At 45.0% G+C, this 17,677-nt stretch overlaps 1 protein-coding gene across 3 annotated transcripts in view; it reads left to right on the top strand.

Annotated features, from left to right (window-relative positions):
• The window catches only part of CREB3L2 (cAMP responsive element binding protein 3 like 2), a 107,810-nt gene that overhangs the window by 71,463 nt on the left and 18,670 nt on the right, over positions 1-17,677 (top strand). For all 3 annotated transcript variants that reach the window (XM_026511638.4, XM_044388603.3, XM_057304333.1), the window contains 6 exons: positions 4,920-5,095; positions 6,473-6,560; positions 10,183-10,367; positions 12,369-12,515; positions 13,513-13,571; positions 14,852-14,920. In XM_026511638.4, coding sequence (XP_026367423.1) covers positions 4,920-5,095; positions 6,473-6,560; positions 10,183-10,367; positions 12,369-12,515; positions 13,513-13,571; positions 14,852-14,920 — 724 coding nt within the window. The remainder of the gene's footprint in view (positions 1-4,919; positions 5,096-6,472; positions 6,561-10,182; positions 10,368-12,368; positions 12,516-13,512; positions 13,572-14,851; positions 14,921-17,677) is intronic.

The raw sequence follows: 17,677 nt of genomic DNA, 5'->3' as shown, positions 1-17,677 counted from the left end.
GTTTATAAATAAAATCAGATGTTATGGGGGTTGTTCTTCTTCCCGCAGTATGCACTACTGACCTTATTGGGTGATGTTTTCCTTCTGAAGTGAAGCTTAAAAGGCATGTAAACACAATTTAGGAAAAAAATAATTTTTTTTTCATTCAATATCTGAGCATCAGGTTTTAAAAATTAGAGAGTATAGAGTGTATTGACTCTTGTTTTTGTAGTTTAACTCAATAACTCAAACATCTAAGGATAATTCCAGTTCTAAGCCATGGTGGCTCTCCTGACCTTTTTGCCAGTAAAATAAAACTACAAAAATAAGGTCAAGTGGAAAATTGTAATGCATGTTCTGTCCCTTTCATTCTACCCTTTGTTAACCCCCTGCCTCATAGGTTACATTTGTCATTTAGTTTTCTCTGATTTGATATTTATTTCCAGTGAGGAACAGAGGACAAGTCAGCACTTAGTAGTTTAGGATAAAAACCCTTTTCTCTAATGTCAACTGCCAATGGAATGCTGTTCTCACCAAGCTTCGTACTGGCTGACTTTGTTCACATGCAGTCATTTATTTTCTGATGTAACTGGTGGATCTAATCAGTTGATCTACAAATTTATTGATATGGTTCCCAAATGACGGTTTAGAGGAATTATTACGGCAGGTAGGTGCAGCTATTTTGTTGCAGTGGGTTCTAACGTAATGGATTGAATTTCTTGTATACACATTCAGCTAGATTGTATAAGCCAGCTATATTGCTTCGTAACGAACCACCCCAAGACTCTAACTTTAACTACAGTCCTTTGTTATTATAGTCATATGTCTCTGCCTTACCTGGAGGTTGGCTGCTTTAGGCGGGGGACAGTTGAGTGATTTTCCTAGGTTGAGCCAGATTCACTCACATGTTTAAGGCTGGCTGATCTTGGCCAGGCTCATTTGGGGGGCAAACTCTGTTTTACATGTCTGCCCTCCTTCTCCTGGGGTCAGTAGATTGTCCTGGCACATCCTTTTCATTAGGATGTCAAAAGTACAAGTGTGTAAGTCCAGTTGTGCAAGTGCATTTTAAGGCTCTACTTGTGTTAGGAAGCTAACTTCCCTTTGGCCACAGCAAGTCATGTGGCCAATCCAAGGTGGGGATTAGTCCACAGTGAGAGGGCATTGCAAAATTGCATGGCAATGGGCATGGATAGAGGGGTGAGTATGGACCTGAAGCCAATTATACAATTTATAACAAGCATGAAAGTACTCATTGACTGTTGTTGAGTCTAGGGACTCTGAATGGGCCCCCCCCTTGAGCCACTGGGGCTTCTATCTAATAATTACCATCATAAAGCATTGTAAAATAGAGCAGGTAGAAGCAGGGACAGGGTATCCCAGTACAGGAAATTTAGAAATCATATAAAATCTAAAGAAAAAAAAAAGTCATTCATGTTCTGAATTATTCTCGAGATATTTTTACTATTTCGATATACTTCCTTTCAGCCTTTTTTCTATCACTTTCTTCATTAATAGTATATTAAACTTATGTCCAGATTTTTTCTTAATATTCTACAATAAATCTTTCTTTGCCTTGTTATTAAAAAGACTTTGTATATGGGGCGCCTGGGTGGTAGAGTCGTTAAGCTTCTGCCTTCGGCTCAGGGCGTGATCCCGGTGTTCTGGGATTGAGCCCCACATCAAGCTCCTCCGCTATGAGCCTGCTTCTTCCTCTCCCACTCCCCCTGCTTGTGTTCCCTCTCTCACTGGCTGTCTCTCTCTCTGTCAAATAAATAAATAAAATCTTAAAAAAAAAAGAAGACTTTGTATGTGTAATATTACCATCCACATAAATGTTCCACATATGGATGCATAATAATTGGTTCACCTTGCCCTTGTTCTCTCCTGTTTTGCTTATTTTCAGTGTCTTGTGATTATAAATAATGCTACAGTAAGCATATCTGTGCATAAATCTTTATTTACATTTTTAGTTGTTTCTTTAACAGAAAAACTACTGGTCAGGAGTGCAGAGATCTAGGACTGCCACTCTTTCACTGTGTGATCTGGACCTGTGTGTCAATTTCCTCATTATAAAATGATCTATTTGAGCTTGATGGCCTTAAACTTCTTTCCAATTCAAAAATCATCTTCAAGTTAGAGTTATAAATTACTTTATTGAAGTGGAAGCATAAAGGCAGCACCAGTTTTTTTTTTTTAAGATTTTTTAAATTTATTGGACAGAGAGAGACATAGCGAGAGAGGGAACACAAGTAGGGGAAGTGGGAGAGGGAGAAGCAGGCTTCCCGCTGAGCAGGGAGCCTGATGTGGGACTCGATCCCAGAACCCATAACGACTGAGCCACCCAGGCGCCACAACACCAGTGTTTTGTCCTCAACAAAGCTCACAGGAAGAGAGGCAACTTCCTTGGGCTTCTCACTTGGAAGGGTTCGGTTGTCTTTGAGAGAGGAAGTTTTGCATTGTCATTTAAGTATCATTGCTCGTCCTTCAGTCTCCATTCCTGATACAGCAATGATTTTATATATATCATATATATATGATATATATAGGACACTGAGCATTAAGAAAATCAACTATCTTGTCCTGTGTTTGCGGATGGCTTAGCTATACTGGAAGAACTGGTTGTATTACCTGTCTTCATTTTGTCTTATGGTTTTGTATTGCTTTTTGTTTATTTTTGCCTTTTCTTCCCCCTGTGAATTAAGCTTCATTACAGCAGTCATAAGTGCACAGCCTGGGGATCTGGCCTTACCTCACAATTTCCTGGTGTGACCTTTTCTCAGTAATGCCTCCTTACTGTTAATTTTAATATATACTGAGGCTGTATTGCATCTTACTATCTCTCTCCCAGTCTCTGGCAGGGATTAATACTGCTCAGTGTGGACAGGCTGTAAGTGTTGACTTCCCAAAGCAAAAGCATCCATATGTCATTGTTGAATAGAGAAAGTGTAATCTATGCCCTCTGTCTCTCCAGCTCTTCCCCAAATCTGTCTTGAGTGTGTCTTCCTTGCCGATGACAGAATTTTCTAGTTCTCAAGCTCATTTTGGGAGAGGCATTAGAATCTTCTTTTGGCTCTTCATCCAATTGCTCTCTCAGTTGAGCGGGGCACCCATCTGGCCAGCAGAATTCTGTGTCAAAGTACAGTGTGGTCTCTCTCTCCTCTGGCCGCCATCAAAAGGCCCTTTGTTTCCTCCCCCTCCCCCTCGGCCAGGATGTGGTGCGCACCCCGTGAATGATGGAAATTCTCCCATCACAGCACAGCACTCAGCAGCTTTATAGAACCAGTTCCAAAAGCAAAACATCTTCAACCAACAGAAGTCTTGCCCATCTTTACTTTGCCTCAGGAAATAAATCCGGGCTGGGATAATTCATCAAGTCAGTTATAAACTGGATTTGAGGGGGGAGGGCAAATCATTTTCCTTTGTACATGTGAATCGAATGTTTTCTTGGGTTTCAAGGAAGTTGCTTAGGAAACACAATTTTAGTAATTGTGAACTTTCGTTTTTAGCTTCTTTGCCCACTCTTTCCCCATCTCTAGCAGCTCTAAATGATCTTCATGTACCTTTCCTTAAGAAAGCTTGAGTCCGATTCTTGAGCATAAAATCATCTCCTAATGGGAACGACTTTGCTCTTCTGTGCAGTAATGGTTCACTAACTGTGTGTGTGTGTGTGTGTGTGTGTGTGTGTGTGTGTGTGTGTGTTTAAACATTTTCATAAAGCAAGGAACGTACCTTTGCTTTATTTTAGCCCCATTTTAGTAAACACGGTTTCAGGTGAGGAATGCTGACTTTGGGAATTTCAGACTTGTTTTTTCTTGTTCTGCACCTGTTTGCAATCTCCTTGTCTTTTCTCTTCCTGTCCATCTCCCTCCTTTTCCAGGGCTGTGCTTGGCTAGTAGCTCTGAAGTAATTTGGTAAGAAACAGGTGGACGTCAGCTCCTAGAAGAATGTGCGTTAAGTGTAGGGGTGTTTCTGTCTGTTCTTATGCCTTTGTCCCGATCCCCAGGCCTGTGATCACCATGCAAGCCAGTACTGAGCCAACATTCACACTCGCCAAGATCCAGGTCTTTTCTCTAGATATTTGGTCCGTTTCAGTAAAGGCAGATGTTTGACACAAACTCTGAAGTTTCGCAGAGGGCTAAGTAAAGTTCTGGAAGTCTAGGTCAGGCTTAAGGCATAAGTGGGGTCATAGGGAAACTGGCGGACAAAAACAGAGAGTGAGAAGAAACTGAAAAAAAGAAAACAAATAACTTTCCACTGGGACAAGAATAGAGCCCACCCAACCATGGTCCCCAGTCCTCTCTCCTGAGACTCTGGTTATACCCCATTTGTTTCTTAATTTTAAATGTACTTATTGGGGCACCTGGGTGGCTCAGTTGGTTAAGCATCCAACTCTTGGTTTTGGCTCAGGTCATAATCTCAGGCTCGTGAGATCAAGACCCGTGTCAGGCTCCATGCTCAGTGGGGAGTCTGCTTGGGATTCTCTCTCCTTCTCCCTCTGCCCCTCTCCTCGCCACTCTTTCTCTCTCTCAAAATCTTAAAAAATTCTACTTATTTTTAAATAGATAACACAGTTATTTGGTTTGAAAACCAAAAAGTGTAAAACATCACACATTGAGATTCTCCCTCCTGTCCAATTCCCTGTCAACCCAGTCTCCTTCCTGCTCTGACCGGGAAGGCAGGTTTCTTTCTTTTAAATGGATCCTCGAGGTTCCTTTGGGCACGCTTACACTCAAGCGGATACAAGTAAAGATTCTTACTTCGCCATTCATTTCTTTATCCATTTATCTCCTCTCTCACATCCTCACCTTATTTCCTCTTATTCTACTTTAGGTAACTTATGGTTGGAGCTCTTTTTTGAGGAGCAAGATCAGTGGTCATTCGTTTTACTTATGTCTGATACCCTGACCAGATTCATACATGTGCTTGTCTTTTTCCCATAGATGAAGTGGAAAGTGAGAAATGGTACCTGTCTACAGACTTTCCATCAACAACCATCAAGACAGAGCCAATTACAGAGGAGCCGCCCCCAGGACTTGTCCCCTCTGTCACTCTGACCATCACAGCCATCTCCACCCCTTTTGAGAAGGAGGAACCCCCCCTGGAAATGAATACTGGGGTATATTCCCTTTTCTTCCCTACACACACGTTGGATCAAAAGACACGGATCCTCATTCTCCAATAAGGCCTTTAATCTTTTTGGAGCTAGTGGCTCTAGGTGTCTGCGGATATGTAATTGCATATGTATGTATGTATATATCAAGGGTATGTCAATTTGGGATCAGCATCGATTATATCACTTCCTTTAAAGGCATTGTTCAGAAAACGGGTAGCAAGTCTGATTTCATTTTTCCAATGATTGTTGTTACAAAATTAAGATAAATAGATGGATATCCATGATTTAAAAAAACCCCACACTCCCCATGGGATTGATTTCTAGGCCAGTGGGAAGAGAGGGGTTAAATGATGATGTGGTCCTTGGCTCGTATTCCGGGGCTGATGGAAATGTCGGTCCTGTGTGATGTTTTCCTTCCCTCGTGCAGTGTGAAGTTGCCCTGACCCAACTCAGGGATCTCCCACCTGCCAGCTTTTATTGTATTGCACATAGAAACATACGAAATCGGGCATTTCTTCCTTGTTCGATTCCATGCCTACGTGCCTACTCCACCTTCTCTCCAGGCATTTCCAGTGTCCAGTGATGGACCAGAATCATACGCGGACGTCTTCTTCCAGATATTGGAAGCCGGTCCTGAGTTACCTAAAGTTCAGAGCCAGAGGTTTATAAACAATGACTCCACTGATGTTAAGTCAGATCTCCTCTGAGCATGGTGACCTATCTACCTATACCTTTGTAGGAAGAGGTCACACAGAAGCGGTAGAGCCGCCAAAGCTTCGGCACACACATGTTCTTAGCACTCTTTACATTCCATCTTGGAAAAGATGGGGGACTGTGGACAGAGCCCCTCGGCAGCTGCCTTCTAGAATGCCTTTCTCATTCGCTGCCCAGATCTGTTCATTGCCTGGGCTCCTAGAGCGTGACTTAGTCTCCTTGCCCCACGAGATGTTAGTTCAGTTGATTTTTTAGTATGTAACTAGGAAAGGTCAGGGTCTTGGTCTTGCCCCACTCACAGGCCAGAGACCTTTTCTTCTTTCTGTACCGAGGGTTTCATACCGATGTTGTCAGTCCTGAGGGAGCCTGGAGGGAACGCACGCAGCTTGGTTCAGGCAGCTCCTGCTGTAGGACACCTTAGGGGAGGCCTGTGGCCCTTTGGGATCCCTTGGGTTCGGCGAGCTGAAGTGCCGGGTTAGTCAGTGAGAGAGAGGCTAAGAACGAAGCCGTCTCCCTGTCAGAGAAGGAGCCTGGTTGGGCTCAGCCCAGCCTCCGCCAGCTCCGGGAAGTGGGGCCGCCCATCAGACTCTGATGACACATGGCTCCCCTGGGGTCCCTATAAGTTTGTTACTGGTTTTTAAACACTGTGTGAAATTCTTCCTACAGGTTGATTCCTCGTGCCAGACCATTATTCCTAAGATTAAGCTGGAGCCCCATGAAGTGGATCAGTTCCTCAACTTCTCTCCTAAAGAAGGTCTGTCAACTCTCCCCGCCTTCCTTGGGGTCCCCGGATGTCAGTGCTCGGAGAAAGGGAACGTGGGAGAAAGTGCTGCGATTAATTTGTACCAGAGGCATCGCCTGCTTTCTGAAATAGCTCTGCTCTTTAAAACCTTAAGTACAAACATTGAAAGTTAAATTGTAATTTCCCTTCTGTGTTAGACACTTGAATCTTTTATCTAAATATGCATATATGCCGAAGGCTTTTATGCTGAATCTTGTATTTTACTTTTAGTCCTAGCAGGGGTGGTTTTTTTTCCCCAAATCTTTATAGTCAGCTATGACTTGGGTGCTGAGGAACAAGGCAAGCGTTGCCCTTCCGGGTGTGAACGTGTGAACCAAGCCCCGTTCTCTGTGCTGCGGTGGGGAGCAGTGCAGGCCGGGAAACAAACTTCCACAAAGGCACCTTGCCTGTTTAAAACAGCCTTTGTAAAGTGAATTCCCAGTTTGTCTGATCATTCAGTGTGCTTAAAAGTTGATTTTAGGTGACAATAGTTGCAAGGAACCTCTTCCCTATTTATAAATTAGTTCATGCATCTCACTGGGCGTCTTGCCATCCATTTAGAACAAAATCATGTCATATGCTAAGTTGTCATACTTTCCGCTTTTTCTTTCTTTGTGTCAGTTGCTTTCTGACTTCTTCCTCTTGTTCTCAGATGAAGCCCATAATTAGGGATCCCGAACACTGACCCCCACCCTCCAAAGTGTCATAAAGTCGGAGGAAGCTTTCTTTGCCTTTTTTAAAATTGAGATACCCCTGCGTGGACCCTCTGCTTTTAATTTTGTGCCTTCGGACCTGCCATCCTCTTCCTTTTTATTTTTGTCTTCGGGGCGAGGTTGGAAGGACAGTTCATTAGTGTGGTCAACAAAAAAGAAATCTGTATGCGCGTTTGTCGTAGGAAAGGCCTCTGTGTTACCGTGTTCGCTTGATGTGTGCGTGTTACAAATGAGCAGTTCCCGTAAATCATAACCTCCTTCATTCCACTAGAAACGAACTCGGGATTTTATCTGTGACCATTTAATCAGGGTTGGTATTTGCCTTTATTATCAGTAAGAAACGATTACATTTTTTTTTTGAAATTGACAATATCGACTAGAATCCATATATAGAGAGTATTTCTTTCCACTGAGTGTTATCCATTAGTGCCTTTCAGCTTACGTACTGTTCTAAAGTAATTCCTTTCATTTTCATGAAAACTATCAAATACATCTTGCTCTTTTAGTTTACGTTGCAATATGCTTCAGAAAGCGGCCCAGCCATAACAATCCCTTAGTGGCTTCAGACTCTGGGATCAGTGGAGGAGAAACATTTCAAGAGTAAAGTAAGTGGCAGGCCGTCCTTCCTCGTTATCCTAGATAAACAGAGAGGAGGAAATTCAATATCCTTGTATGCAGTGGAGCTTCTAGGCAAAGTAGCTTGTTGTCCCCAGACCTTTCAAGTAATCTGAGACTGGCATTTCAAATGATATTTAGAAATCTGATATCGAGGCACCTACGGCCAGGTCAGTAGGTCTTAATAAGGAGAAAAGAGGGAATTTCAGTTTCCCTCGCTTGTCCTGTCATGCCATCTCTGTTTTTTGTGGAGCACCTTCTGCTTGGAAAGGAGAAAAAGTATTAGAATAACTTGGATGGTGCTAAGTGAAAGGGCCAAGTAAGCTCTAGATACACTTGGCTCGTTCTCCAGAGTGTAACAGCACAATTTGGCAAACAGTGGGAGCCCCTAATAGGTTTTGCTCTTGGGTTTGGGTTTTTTTTTTTCACCATTGTTAAAAGATAAACTAAGGCATATTAAAATTTTTAGAAGTCTATTTGAGCAAAAGGGTATTCAAGTTGGCAGTGCCAGACCAGAAGTGGTTAGGAGCGTTCCGCCAATGGGAGCTCAGGGAGAGACTTTGATCCTTTCCAGAAGTGAAGTCAGGAAATTATTGATTGGCTATCGTTGAAAGCCTGGTTGGCTCTTTGTGATTGGTCATCCTTAGATTTCTATTTGGTAACCTTGATGCATCTACAGGCATAGATTTTGGTTTGCTGTCATAGACCACGGCATGAAAGCCACCTCAGTCCAATGGCCTCTTTGTTTAAGCCATTCGACACCTTGGTTAACACTCTCAGGACACCGTTGTGGGGGGGCACATATTTGAGGCCCCTGGAACTGTTGGCAGGGATGTTGGCACTAGAGATACAAGGATGATTTTAGAATATTCATTAGCTTACAGAGTACCCACAGACTCTAAAAAACCCAGGGAGCTCTTTGGCAAGACTTTGTCAGAGAAAAAGGGAAGCATCTAGTGAAAGGTACTATGTTAGAAAAAGAGGAAGAGAATAAGAGAAGAAAGAGCTGTGTGCTGTAAATAGCGGGGAGGAGGGCAGGAGGGGTGGCTGGGAGGCACATTACCTGTTACCTCGGATGTTCAGGTATTTCAAGGTATTTCAACCTGCAAAGGCAGCTCTGGGTGGGAACTCATAGGTCAGTTGTGCCTCTGAAGGCCCTTCCAACCTCGGGCAGTCTCTGGTTCCAGGAGAGAAGAGGAGGCGGAAGCCTTTCTGTGGCCCCAAGTGCTTCTCCAGCTGAGCTGCGGCTTCTATGCTAAAGGGCTCTATTGTCTTCGGGGCCCCCAAGGGGTGTGGGGTGAAAGGCTTACCCAAGGTTATGCCCCTTGGCTCGGTAACAGTGGCAGGCTCTCAAGGCATTCTGGCTTAGTGGGAGTAGAAAGGAGACCAGAAAAAGGAGAGCTCTTTTGTCAAAAAGGTTGAACTCAGAGTGGATTCTCCCTTCTGGAGCCCATCCCTGCTGCCCTGGAGATGTGGGATTGGTAACAGCAACTGTGGCTCACAGGCTCAGCGGACAGCGTGTCTGTGACTCCCCGAGGAGAGGCGAGTCCACAGGGAGGGACCGTGCAGCAGCAAGGCCCCCAACACACACAGACACACACACACACAGACACACACAGACACACACACAGACACACACACACACACACACACACACACACACACACACACACACACTTCTTTTCCAGTGCCTACCTACCTATCTACAGATGGATTTAGGATTTTCTGAAGGAAGAATGCCTGGCATCTTGCCTAAGGGGCCCTACCGTGCACATTCCTTCAGAAACAAATGAGCTTTTCTCAAAGCAGCCATTGAGAATGCTCTTGGGCCCCAGGTTTTGCTAATTTTTTTTTAAAGTACCTAATCCATGGACATGTTTACAAGCCAAACGATAGAAATGATATGAAGTGAATATGGTGAGAAGTTATACCGACACTACCACGGTCTACCCTAATTTCCCACCGCCCCTAAGAGGTCATAATTTTATTAAGTTCTTATATATTTTCCAGCGTTTCTTTATGCAGAGACGAGCAAATATGAACTGTATTCGCCTCCTCTCCTCTTTCACACAAAAGGAGGGCGACTTTATACACGGTTCTGCACCTCGATGTTCGTCCTCCCCGCTAACAGTATCGGTTAGAGATCTTTCCATATCAGCACATGCAGACTCTGACCCGAGTTTGGCCGTGTGGACGTATGACTGTTTAACCGCCCCCGAGTCCTGCTCCGTTGCTGTCTGATGGATGAAATCTGCTCTTTTCCTCAGCCTCCGTGGAACACCTGCACTTACCTCCCACCCCTCCCAGCAGCCACAGCAGCGACTCAGAGGGCAGCCTGAGCCCCAACCCCCGCCTGCACCCCTTCGGCCTGCCTCAGACCCACAGCCCCGCCAGAGCCGTGGCGCGGGCCCCCTCGGCCCTGTCCAGCTCTCCTCTCCTCACAGCGCCTCACGTGAGTATCGGCGGCAGCCCCGGACGCCAACCCTTTCCCTTTGGTCACTCGGAGCTTCAGGAGGAGTGGGTGCCCTTCAAAGCCACTTGACTTTTGTTCTTGTAAGGAGGTCTTGGGTTGAATTGCTAAAACATTTTTTAAGACCTGCCTATAACCTCACCATGCTTCACGCCGTCCTCCTTCTTTTCCTGTGCACGTTCTAGTTATTACTCGTATGTTTATTTTACACAGATGGGAGCACAAGGGATAAAAAGGTTGCGTGGCCTTCCTCCTCGAAACCATGTCCCAAATACTTACCATCCATATAGATGATCCTGTGGCCTACAATAGGAGATAACTTATTTTTCCAAATAAATAATCTTTGATGAACTTCAGACTTTGAGATTAAATGTTTTAGTGTCGAAAGCTCAAAAATATAGTTCAACCCTTTTTTTTAAATCTGTGGTACAACTCCTAATCCAGAGACTCAGGTTAGAAAGCATGAGTCATCCTTCATCCCTACCGTATATAAGGGCACCTTTTTCCAAATAAAAAGAGGGACAGATAATTAACATTTTACTGTTCTGAAGGGTTCATTGATTTCTGTGAAATCTGAAAATTCATAAAATTATTATCAAACTTAATGAATTTATATCACATAGAGAAAATTTGAATGAGATGAGGTATTTAAAAATTCTATAAGAACCATCTATCAATTAATATAATTTTGACGATTTAAAGTCAGTGTGTCCCAAAGTTCTGGATCTATGGCCAGGTTAGGAAATCCTCCCAATGTCACACCCCCATAGTGTGTTGTTTGTGTTTCTTAATTAGCTCTTAGTATCAAACCCAAATACCTCTACTCTGTACTAGGCACCTTGACCCTTCGCTGCTTCAAGAACTTCTTATCCATTCTAGACAAAGTTGCATCTTCAAGTGCTTTTGAGAATACTGCCTTTTGCTTGGAATGCCCTCCTCTCTCTATGTAAATCATCCCCTTCCTTTCAAAAGGCCCAATGCAAGTCTCCTGTCCTACCCTAAGCCTTTCCTTCTCACACACTCATGTGTCTCTTTCCCCAGATTTTGAATGCACCTTGAGTTAATATTACAGCATAGTATTTAATTGCCCTCGGACTTTCATGTGTATTAATTCAGTGTCAATCTTGATCACAGGCCATGACTTGAGAGATGGTTTGTTTGGAGAGTTCCATGACATTTAACGTGGGGCTCAGACGTAATCGGGGCTCAGCTTCTTTGACTATGTATAAACACGTCATTCCAGTGCCTGGGTGGCTCAAAGCATCTGTCTTTGACTCAGGTCACGATCCTGGGGTCTTGGGATTGAACCCAGCATCGGGCTTCCTGCTCTCCCTCTCCTTCTGCCCTTCCCCCCTGCTTGTGCTCGTGCTCTCTCTCTCTCTGTCAAATAAATAAATAAAATCTTAAAAAAAAAAAAAACCCACATCATTCTATTATGGGCTAAATGAGATGAGCTACAGTCCTCATCTTCACTGATGATGGACAACCTGGGACTGTCCTGAAGCCAGAGACTTCCATGGGATGTGCCTGCAGGTGTATTTCTGAGCCCTGGCCCTGTAGCTGTCATTGGGGGACAAGTAGTGACCCCTGGTGTGTGGAGAGCATCTTGCAAGATTGTGTTTTCAGGAGAACAAGGAAACTCTTTCACCAACAGAGCTCCAAGTGAATCCCCCATCACTCCAAGGCCATGAAATCTCGAGAGATGTGGGAAATGAATCCTGTAATGTCACTTTTGATGTTTTAGCCAGTGGGGTACCTTCTGGGAACTGATAGGTGGAGGTTTCTTCACCCTTTCCCTCGATTGATAATCCTTGGGTTGTAACAGTCGCATGAGAGTGCGGTCTCCATCTTTGCTTCCACTTCAAACTGCTCGGTCTCTCACCCGAAGCAGATGAACATCCTTTTCTCCCAGGTGTTTGCAGGTTTCTTGAGCGTGCCCGGTTGTTCTGCTTTGACCCTTTTTCTGCCCCTTCATCTGCACAGAAACTGCAAGGATCAGGCCCACTGGTCCTGACTGAGGAGGAGAAGAGGACCCTGATCGCCGAGGGCTATCCCATCCCCACCAAATTGCCTCTAACAAAATCAGAGGAGAAGGCTCTGAAGAAAATTCGGAGGAAAATCAAGAACAAGGTGAGCCCTTCAAATCCAGGTGCTTCCATGAGCAGAGACCAGAATTAAGCCTGCGTGCCTCCACTCCCCCTCTTCCCAGTGGCCAACACTGGCACATCTCATGGCGGGGGGGGGGGGGCAGGGGGACAAGGCTCAGCCTTGCCCTTCCCCTCTGCAGGGAGTAGGAACACAGTCACCACGGACCCCTGTGTTCCTCCAGTCCCTCCACCCGTACTCTGGGTCAGTGGATCCCAGAATGGGTGTGCATGCTCCTTGGTGCCCAAGGGGATCCGTTCAGGGCTGAGAGGAAAACATTAGAACTCCCATTAATTTTTTTTATCTCAGCCTTTTAAGTTTCTGTTTTACGATGGACAAAATATTTCCTTCTGGTGGGCATGTATGTAATTTATAAATAAACATAAATGCATTACGAGTGTTTACTGGGTTTTTGGTTAAAAGAAAATTCTGTAGTCCACTGTTCTATGCTTGGATTCAGGAGTCTCCTAGCCCTAGGTCCCTACAGTGCAAATCAGGGCTGGTGAGGCTGAGGGGCATGGCTAGGGCACAGACAGGCCAAAAGGCAGGAGGCAGAGAAAGAAAGAAAAAGAGTGTTCAGTTGTACAACTCTTAGTCCACGTGCAGAACTGGTAGGGCGCTCATGTCTGATCAAGCCCAGCCATCTTCGTGTATGTGTTATAGTCGAGGCCCACCGAGTTGAAATCGTTTAGCTAAGACCGTACAGATGGCTTGTGACCCATGTGTTCTGACTCAGGCCTGCCGTGCCTCCCACGCAGGGCCCAGTTTGGTGGGAACAAGTGACCACACAGGCTGTTGAAACCAGGGAGTTCAGAAGGGGTGACTCACAGATGAGCCAGCAGATTATCTAAATAAAGAGTGGCCACAAAAATGAGCAGGGCCTGGTGATTTCTGTGCGAACAGACTCCTCTCTTCCATGCACACCCAAGGGACTTACAGAGACAGCAGGAAGCTAATCCTTGTTTCTCCCCTTCTATCTCAGATTTCTGCCCAGGAAAGTAGGAGAAAGAAGAAAGAATACATGGACAGCTTGGAGAAAAAGTAAGCCTCCCACGAAACCGGGTGTGTTTATTGGGTGATCTGCGCAGGGAAATGGGAGTGCGCAAAGCTTCTGTTTTCCAGAAGCAGATGAAGTTCATTCTGGCCACCATGAAACCCGTTCGTTCATCCGCTGTGTTTTGCCTGCCACCTAGTGGTTTTTAGAGGAGGAGGCTTTCTAAGTATGGCCTTAAGTAAAAAATACACTCCGTCTTAGCAGGTATTTGTAGCACGCTATTTCTAACCAAAGTAGGGCCTCGAAGTCTTCCTTTCAAACAAGTGCAAATATTAACATTCGTTCGCATTCCTGGAACTCTCCTCAGAGGAGAGTTTCAGCCGAAAGGAGCAGTGCTAAGGAATCCCTCACGCCCCAGAGAAAGCGCGTAGGCAGTGCAGTGAGTCAGGCTGGTGTTCTATACTTTCCGTCCACTGTAAGTCATGCTACAGGCTAGCGACTTCCCACAGAAACACTCGAAGGCCACTTTTGTTCTTCTGAATAGTCCAAAGTATCAAGAGGGCTGTTAGAAAAACATAGAATGAAATACAATTTTGTATTAGCCTTAGAATATAGTTCTCCAGCCGACCAATGAATATCATTTAAGATGGAAAGGAGGCCCCTGACCCAGAAATGAATCTTCCCGTGTGTCTGGGGAGAGGAGGAGATCCTGGCTGGTTCTTGACATTCCCACTGAAAGTTAGTGTCTCTACATCCTAATTTAGGTATTGGAAACTGAGCATGAAGTAGTCCCATTCTGTTTCATTATTTTCTGTAGGCTTCCAGGGTCAGGATGGTCTTTAAAGCCTCTTGGGGGCATGCATGTCCCTGCAGCTGGATTCCTTGTCTTGAGGCGCTGGGTTTTTGTCCTCCCCTCTTGTCTATCCCAAGCCCCTTGGCTCCCTATCCGTCCTTCTGGCCAAGAGTACAGCCAGCAGCATCCAGGTCCCTGTAGTATGAGGAAGATGAATAGCAGGCACTGAGAGCAATAGGGACGAGGTGAAAGAAACCGAGGTTGGAACAGCCTTGAAGGACTACATTTTGTACCATCCCTATTCATTTTCTGGTCCTGAGGCACCTGTTACTCCTCTCTCTCTCTCTCTCTCTCTTTCTTTTGTCTTCTAACCTTTCTTCCCAACTCAGGCTGGCCAGGCCCTCTCCCTCACTTAACTAGACTAGCTGATGCCCAGTCCTCCTTCTCCAAACTCCACCTGCCTCCACCCCAGCTCCTGGCTTCGTATTTGCTCAACTGATACAACTAATTTGCTTCTCTCTCGCTCCTCCGTAGGGTGGAGTCTTGTTCAACTGAGAACTTGGAGCTTCGGAAGAAGGTAGAGGTTCTGGAGAACACCAACAGGTGAGTGTCACTGGAGTGAGGAGCTGTTCAAACTGCCTAGTGGAACATGGGGGGAAAGAGAGGACAGATCCAGGACCAGCATGGGAGGAAAGTGGAGGAGATCACGCTGAAAGCATAGTTGTGCGAAGGTGCTCGGGACAGCCATACTCCACCCACCTGTTCCTGTTACACACGTGCACTTGCACACACACACACATGCGCACGATCTTTCCTTTTCCTGAGATACATGGCGGGAAGCTTGGAGGAGAATAAGGATGCTAAGTTTGATTCTCCTGAAAATGACATTGAACTTTAGAGGTGGACAGGGAGGGACTGGCCACTTCATCGTCACTCAATTTTAGTAACAAATGGTGTTTATTTGTGAAAAGAAAAGAGGAAACCATGTTTGTTTTTTAAATTACTGTTTATAAAAATAAATGACATTTCAAACCCATTTTAAAAATTAACTATAGGACAGAGTGAGTTAATGGGCTCTTCTAGCACTTTCTTGTCATATATTGTTTTTAGCACATCACAGATATTAACTCCTTTAACCTTCCAACAGTTCTATGAGGTGGTCCTATTAATATCCCTGTTATATAGAGGAGATCACCGAGACTCAGAATGGGTAGGTGATTTGCCCAGTGTCACACAGTAAATGCTGGAGCCTCAGTATAGGAGAAGCATATCTAGTGTTATCCTGGGTCATACACAAGAGAAAGGGGTTAAGGTATAAGGTTAAGAGTTGGAGAGTTTAATCCAGAATTCGTGTGTGTGTGTGTGTGTGTGTGTGTGTGTATGTACACGCAGTGCCTACTTATGCTTTAAAAATTAAAATATTCATTAGTCAGGGGATCCTGTTGCCCTTAGTTGTTACAGATCCGACAATGCAAGTAGAGAAAAATAGACTTTTAGGTAAGAAAAATATTACTTAATCATTTTAAGGCTTCGCATTAATGCCTAATAATGATTTTGCAGTTGTTAAGGGATCAGGTTAAATCTATTTGACTGTCATTTGATAATAATGTCAAATTTGGCTCCCATCTTCATGGTTTGCTGCTCAGGCAGCAGGCTTTTCTACTCATAAGTTAAAACTACCGTCAATGGGAACACTGGCCATTGTAACCCCACTGGGCTTCCCTCTGCATTTCTGGGAAGGTATATGATCAAATAGCAGGTCAAGGGCAGTCCCCTCAGGTGCTCGGCACACAGATGGCAGAGGAAGTAAACACCACCCACTCCAGGTGCTCTCACCTTAATCCCCTGCGGCAAAGGAATTAGAATTAGAATTCTGGTTTCATGGTTCCCTGTGGCCAACAGTCTCCTGAGGCTTCGCCCCTTCTTACTTCCACCTTCACTCCTGCCATAGTGGATCTCTGGGTCCTGAACCCCTACCAGAGTCGTGTCCCATCTTGTTAGCATCCTGAACGCCCGTCCTAGCACTCGCTGTTGCAGAAGCCCCATGCCCCATGTTCACGAGTGGGACAAATCCACACCCTGAATTGGTGAAAAGGGAAAGAGGAATTTATCCAAGATAACCTTAGAGTTTGGTCCCGGTTCCTCCTTGTCTAGGGACTCCGGGTGCCAGGTCTTCTCCCAACCACACGGGGGCAGCAGAGGTGCAGTACGGGCTGTGCTTGGGGGCGCCGGGCGCTTGTGATTAGAAGTGCTCTGCTGAGGGGCGCCTGGGTGGCATAGCGGTTAAGCGTCTGCCTTCGGCTCAGGGCGTGATCCCGGCGTTATGGGATCGAGCCCCACATCAGGCTCCTCTGCTCGGAGCCTGCTTCTTCCTCTCCCACTCCCCCTGCTTGTGTTCCCTCTCTGGCTGGCTGTCTCGATCTCTGTCGAATAAATAAAATCTTAAAAAAAAAAAAAAAAAAAAAGAAGTGCTCTGCTGAAAGGCCTCTCCTCCCCTCTCCAGGCTGACTGTGCTGTACCATATTTTTTAAAAAAGATTTTCTTTATTTATCTGAGAGTGAGGGAGAGAGAGAAAGAGAGCATGAGCAAGGAGGGAGGGAGTGGGAGAAGCTGACTCCCCGCTGAGACGGGGAGCCCAATGCAGGGCTCGATCCCAAGACCCTGAGATCACCTGAGCCGAAGGCAGACGCTTAATGGACCGAACCATCCAGGTGCCCCCAAATTTTTTTAAAACTTAAAAAAAAAAAAGCCCCACACATGTAATATATTCCTCATTGCAGAAAAAAAATCAGAAACTACAGTTAAAAAAGGAAAAAAATTGCTATCTTTTCACCCAGATATATTTATATTTTTAATATTTTATACATATGTATTTATACACATACACATCCTCTTTTGTTAAGAACATTTTCCTTCTAACAGGATGCAGTGGACATATTTTCATATTAGTGTATTTCTACAGAATCCTTATTTCTATCAGAATCTGATAAAGAGCTATCCTGTGAGGAACACTGACATAAGGTGCATCTGATTCTGTCACAACAATCTGTGTTTTGCCATTATTTTTCTCTCTTTAAACAACAGCCATAGTGATTTCAATGATACCAGCTAGTATAGAATAGGAGTTTTGGGAACATACGGCGTGTTTGAGCTTGGGGTCAGCATATCTCATGTTCTTCCCTGGGAGTCAGTGATGATTTTCCTCTTTTCTTCCTCACGGACTGTGTGGAAATTTTCCCCAGCATTTGGCCTATTGGAACCCCCACTGAGGAAACAACCTACCTCACGCTGTTGGTGCCCTGCTCTGTCCCTTGCCTGCCCTGTGAGTGGTCTCCTCCTGCCCAACTCACCTCTCCGGGC

This window comes from Ursus arctos, unplaced genomic scaffold, assembly GCF_023065955.2.
Source record: "Ursus arctos isolate Adak ecotype North America unplaced genomic scaffold, UrsArc2.0 scaffold_3, whole genome shotgun sequence".
NCBI lineage: Eukaryota > Metazoa > Chordata > Mammalia > Carnivora > Ursidae > Ursus > Ursus arctos.
Note: the sequence above shows the minus strand (reverse complement) of the source record. Positions and strands in the feature narration are given on the sequence as shown.